This window comes from Miscanthus floridulus, chromosome 7 (genome assembly GCF_019320115.1).
Source record: "Miscanthus floridulus cultivar M001 chromosome 7, ASM1932011v1, whole genome shotgun sequence".
Lineage (NCBI taxonomy): Eukaryota > Viridiplantae > Streptophyta > Magnoliopsida > Poales > Poaceae > Miscanthus > Miscanthus floridulus.
In genome coordinates, this window is record NC_089586.1 from 104,111,968 (window position 1) to 104,117,967 (window position 6,000).

General features: G+C 54.4%; 1 protein-coding gene across 1 annotated transcript; it reads right to left on the bottom strand.

The window, feature by feature from the left end:
* Nucleotides 1–4,151: 4,151 nt before the first annotated feature.
* On the bottom strand, nt 4,152–5,632 carry LOC136464081 (dehydrin COR410-like). Its single transcript, XM_066463040.1, has 2 exons — nt 5,225–5,632; nt 4,152–5,103 (listed from the first exon to the last, which is right to left on the bottom strand). Exons 1-2 carry the CDS (start codon nt 5,513–5,515, stop codon nt 4,519–4,521), a joined length of 876 nt encoding a protein of 291 aa, XP_066319137.1. The 5' UTR covers nt 5,516–5,632; the 3' UTR covers nt 4,152–4,518.
* Between the last annotated feature and the right edge of the window lie 368 nt (nt 5,633–6,000).

Genomic DNA, 6,000 nt, shown 5'->3' on the forward strand with positions numbered 1-6,000 from the left:
CGGACTACCCGCTAACAGCTCACCGGAAGTGTCCACGCTTGTGCCCATCGAGGGTAGCCTGGCACATTCCACCCCTCCTCCCGAGCGAAAGGAAGCATGAGGGTCATACCCAAAGTCAGGGGCCCCCTGACGAACCTCTCGCCCTACGCGGAGGCTAGAGGGCTTTTCTTCTGCAGCCTCGCCGAGACCCCCACAACCCGAACTTGCGCTTGGGGGCTCGGCAAATGCAATAAGAACTACTTGTTCAGACACGAAAATGAAGAAAGCCCATAGAGGAGTAACTCCACTCCCCCAGGGGCTCAGGGGCTACACCCGGTGGGTGCGCTCGCGCGCACCCACCAGAACCTCGGAAAAATAAACCCCAATTCTTACGGGGCAGGTATGAACCAAGCCTCGGCGAACCCTTAGGGGGAGTGCACGCACTCCCCCTGAGGCTCGAGGGCTACTGTCGGGTATCTTAGAATGGGGTACCCCAAGCAAAACATCGAAATGGGTTGCTAAATCCCCATCAAAAAAGAAAAAGCTAGAAGGTAAGTCATGGGCCCCTCACCCGCCACAGCCAAGCCCACCGGGTCCTCCCCCTCCTCGCCTCGAGCCTCGAGCAGGAGGTCTCGGCATCCTGACGCCAACTCCGCTTCGCGCGAGGCTCCCCAGGGAAGGCCTCGGCAAAGGAACGCCGTCTCCGCCCCGCCCGAGGCTCTCCACGGAAGGCCTCGGTAGGAAGCGCGTTCTTTGTATCGCGCGAGGCCTCTCGCGCGAGGCCTCGGCAAGGCGCCTGATCTCCATCTCGCGCGAGGCCTCATTCTCCGTATCGCGCGAGGCCTCTTGCGCGAGGCCTCGGCAAGGAGCCTGATCTCCGTCTCGCGCGAGGCCTCATTCTTCGTGTCGCTCAAGGCCGACTCATCCGTGGTCCGTCGCCCCCCGCCTCGGCCGGCCCTCCCGACAGCGTGTCACGTCTCATTAATACTTTCAACCACTCCCGCAATCTCAGCCGGACAGCGGCTCAATGTCACAGAATGGCCGACGTGACCCGAAGTCGCATCAGCGCCGTACCGGCTAGGACAGGGCACGGTGGGGGTTACCGGCCACTGTGTCCCAGCACTGTGTCCACGATCAGCGCCTAGGACAGGGTATGACGGCTGGGACAAGGCACGGCGGGGGTTACCGGCAACTGTGTCCCAGCACTGTGTCCACGATCAGCGCCTGGGACAGGGTATGACGGGGGTTACCGGCCACTGTGTCCTAGGACTGTGTCCACGACCCGCCGCCCACCCAAGGCCTCGGCACTGTACACCGGGGCCTCGGCAATCTCGGGGTTTGTGCCTGCCGAGACCCCCCCCCCACCGCAGTACAAGCCTCGGCACCGACCAGGCCTCAGCCTCGCGCACAATCTGTCCACCGAGGCTTGCACGTTCGCTGCCACGTCTGCTCCGAGACATTCCTGGGGTTCCCACGACGCACAGGACCTGATAGGACAACCACGCCGCTCCAGTATTCCAAGGACAGATCGCTCCTACGACCACGCCGCCACTGGAACGGGCCACAGGGTTCGGACGTGCCACTCCTATTGGCACGACGTCGCATAGTGATACATGTACTGCCCTCGTCCTCCCTTCAACTATAAAAGGAGAGGACTTGGGCCTCTTAGAGGAAGAAAGACCGGATAACACAGACACACACGCACACATTCCAGCCGCTTGAGAGCAACGTCTCAGACGGCCCACTCACACCCTGCCGAGACCTAGGACTAGTTCCCTCTCTCCCTTAGCTTGTAACCCCCTACTACGAGCACTTCGGTGCAAGGAATACAAGTTCTATCCCTCAGACTGGACATAGGGCGTCGATTGCCCGAACCAGTATAAACCTTGTGTCTCTTTGCATCACCATCCGAAATCGGGAGCACGCAGAACAAATTCACTAATCGGTCGAGGACCCCCCAGTCCGAAACACCGACATCTAGTTTCTATAGTCTCTATCCACACAATGGCTATGTCACTAGACTAAGTTAGTGTGCTCTCAAAAGGTAACTAAAGAGCCACACTAACCAAACTAACAAGCTCTCACAACTAGCTACCCTAAAGAGCTTGACAACTAGTTTACGGTAATGTAAAGAAAGAGAGCAAGATGGTTATACTGTCGAGTCAACGAATGAACCAATCAATCACAAGAATGAATATCAATGAAAATCAATCACATCGAAATCAAATGATGACACAATGATTTTTACCGAGGTTCACTTGCTTGCCGTCAAGCTAGTCCTCGTTGTGGCGATTTACTCACTTGGAGGTTCACGCGCTAATTGGCATCACACACCAAACCCTCAATAGGGTGCCGCACAACCAACACAAGATGAGGATCACACAAGCCACGAGCAATCCACTAGAGTACCTTTTGACTCTCCGCCGAGGAAAGGTCAAGAACCCCTTACAATCACCAACCTCAGCTCGACGATCCTTGCTACTCCAAGCCGTCTAGGTGGCGGCAACCACCAAGAGTAACAAGCGAATCCCACAGCGAAACACAAACACCAAGTGCCTCTAAATGCAAACACTCAAGCAATGCACCTGGATTCACTCCCAATTAAACAAAGATGATGAATCAATGATGGAGATGAGTGGGAGGGCTTTGGCTAAGCTCACAAGGTTGCTATGTCAATGCAAATTGCCAAGAGTAAGCTAGAGTTGGCCAAATGCCTTTAAATAGAGCCCCCAACGAAATAGAGCCGTTGGGCTCGGAGAGCACTCTACTGCGCACCGATCGGACGCGTAGGTCGGGGCGATCGGACGAACGCCACTCAATGTCCGGTCGCGCAATGCGTGCCACGTGGCCCCTCGGTTTAACCTCGTCCACGCGATCTCAACGGCTAGTTTGCTTCGCGCCACGTGTTAAGTTGCGACCGGACGCGCTGCTCAAAGTGACCGGACGCTCCATCACTGGAGTCCGGTCGTTTCCAGTAAGGTTTTAGAGAGACAAAATCATGACCGGACGTGTCCGGTCCACCATGACCGGACTTTCTAGTGCATCCGCTCCTCCTCCTCTTCTCTACGCGCCGTTACGTCAGCAGGACCGGACGCTGAACAATGTTTAGCTAGAGTTCGGTCACTTTTCTTCTTTGAGTTCGGTCACAGGGCCAATCAAGCCCGAGAGCACCACCTTCTTTTATAATTGACCGGACGCTGCTCCACCGAGTCCGGTCATCACGTGACCGGCATCCGGTCACTGTTTTTCAGTGACTGTCACCTCCTTCACTTCATCAACTTCTCCACCCTTGCTCAAATATGCCAACCACCAAGTGTATCACCTTATGCACATGTGTTAGCATATTTTCACAAATGTTTTCAAGGGTGTTAGCATTCTACTAGATCCTAAATGCATATGTAATGAGTTAGAGCATCTAGTGATACTTTGATAACCGCATTTCGATACGAGTTTCACCCCTCTTAATTGTACGACTATCGATCCTAAATGTGATCACACTCACTAAGTGTCTCGATCACCAAAACGAAAAGCTCCTATCAATTTCACATTTGTCTTGAGCTTTTTGTTTTTCTATTTCTCTTTTTCCAAGTCTAAGCACTTGATCATTACCATGGCATCACCATCATCATGATCTTCATTGTTGCATCATCACTTAGAACAGAGCTACCTATCTCATAATTACTTTGATAAACTAGGTTAGTACTTAGGGTTTCATCAATTTACCAAAATCAAACTAGAGCTTTCACAGGTGCGTCAAACGGGAGTTGCGTCCGGACGCAGGCCTGGGGTTGGACGTACGTGCGCTAATCTTGTCGTTATTTTTTCCAATATTACGATTTTGCCTTTTTTTTGTGCAACTTTAGGCAATAATGTTTGTCTACTCGGAATTGTCTACTTTTATGAGTACTCTGTTATGTTACCCCTATTTTAACATTTATAGCATTTTGGATGACCATTGAAAAAATAACTGTCATTAAATTGTAAACTAATAAATTCAGTAAAATATAAACACTTGTATCAAATCAAGATAGAAAGTACCTAGCTAACCGAGCTAGTCTCCGTTGTCCCGTGCATCAGCCAGAATGCTACATACAGATAAGATCCATCGCAGAAGAAAGATCCAAATAAGACAATGCACTGGATAACAAGTTTCTACAATGCCAACATCCAAATGATAATTAACAAGGATCACAACGGGAGAATATATATATGTGCACTGGGCAGAAACCAAAGCAATTATTAATGCATAACAATGTCCACGTACCCCAGACGAATTACAATACGCAACTGCTCATAATAACAAACCCAAGTACACAACATCCAGACCCTGACTTGGAACCAAACTAAAGCCCGTACCAAAAGCCTACACAAGCAGCAACACTCACTACCAGTGCTGGTCGGGCTTAAAGCACACGGACCTTGACCATGCGATCCACCTTGAAATTAAACAAACTTGTTAAAAGCAAACCAGAACCAAAACGCACGCCAACGCTTCTGATCGCCCAAGTAAGGCCCGGCCAGGACAATCTGCATACGACCTTAGTTGCTGGTCTTGTGCTCGCCGGCGGCGTCCTTGTGCTCTTCTTCACCTGAGCTCTTGTGGTAGCCGGGTATCTTGTCCATGATCTTGCCCAGCAAGCCCTTCTTCTCCTTGCCATCCGGGCTGCTCACGTCCTCGGCGTGCGGCGCCGGCGCCAGGGTGTGGACGGCCGGTGCGGCAGCGTCTCCTTCCATCTTCTTGTGGACACCGGGGAGCTTCTCCTTGATCTTGTCCAGCAGGCCTTTCTTCTCCTCCTCCGGTGCCGGCGGTGGGGTCTCGGTCTTCACGTCGTCCTCGACCTTCTGGACAACGACGCCGTGGTCGTGCTGGTGGACGTGCGGGGGAGGCGCCGGGGCCGGGAAGTGAGGCTTGTGCTCTTCCTCCTGGTGGTGGTGAGCGTGCGTCTCCACCACGGGCGCGGCCGCCGCCGCGGGGGATGGTACGGCGGCCGTGTGGTGGTCGCCCTCGTGGTCCTTGTGGTGGCCCGGCAGCTTCTCCTTGATCTTCTCCTTGATGCCCTTCTTCTTCTTCCTCTTGACGATCTCGCCGTTCTCATCGATCACCTCCTCTTCCTCATCGCTCGACTGCACGCACGACGATCGCAGTGGTCAGAAAAACCAGTACACAACACGTACTATGAGATGCCGCTTTTTTACTGATCCGAAGGAGTGAATTAGCAGATCATCATGTTTATGACGAACTTACCGAGCTGGAGCTGGAGCTGGTGCGGTGCAGCTTGGCGAGAAGGCTCTCCTTCTTGTCGCCGGCGGCCTCGTGCGCCTCCTTGTGCTCGTGCTCCTCGGGCTCGGCCACCGTGACCTTCTCCATGCCGGTGGCCAGCTCCTCCTCCTCCTGCTTCTTCTCGTGGTCCTCGTGCTTCTTCCTGCCGAGAAGGCTGTCCAGGAGTCCCCTGTCCTTCACCTCCACCTGATCGCCGGCGGCGTTCTCCTGGGCCTCACCGCCCTGGTGCTGCTGGGTGTTCCTCTCATCCTCCATGATCGCCGAAACACAGATGGCTTTCCCAACTAAACAACTGAACAGATCAGCAGGCTAGCTACTAGAACTCGCTCTTGACGGCCGGTTTCAACGTCTTTGGCTTTCGAATGGAGAAGGGGGTGAGGCCGGAGGCGTCCTTATATATAGAGCATCAGCAAGCTAGGCCTCCGAAAGGTGTCCGCTGTGTGACGTTCCAGCTGCGTTGATGCGATGCGACGGAGGTAACGTTTCGTTTTCGTACGCGTAGGCTACGCGACGCGAGGAGGGCAGGACAGATCAGCTGCGGGCGGGAAACGGAGGTCGGTTGGCCGACGGGGACATGGCCTGCTGGTGGCCAGTGGCGTCACGACGCGTGTCGGGCCCCGCGCGTGGGGCGGCCCGGTTCCGGCGTGGCGGTGCCTCGAGGTGCGTGGACGGCGTCGGGAGAGGTCGGCGCCATGTGGGCACAGGCCGGGCGGCCCGGTGACGCGCGCGGGCGAGAAAGC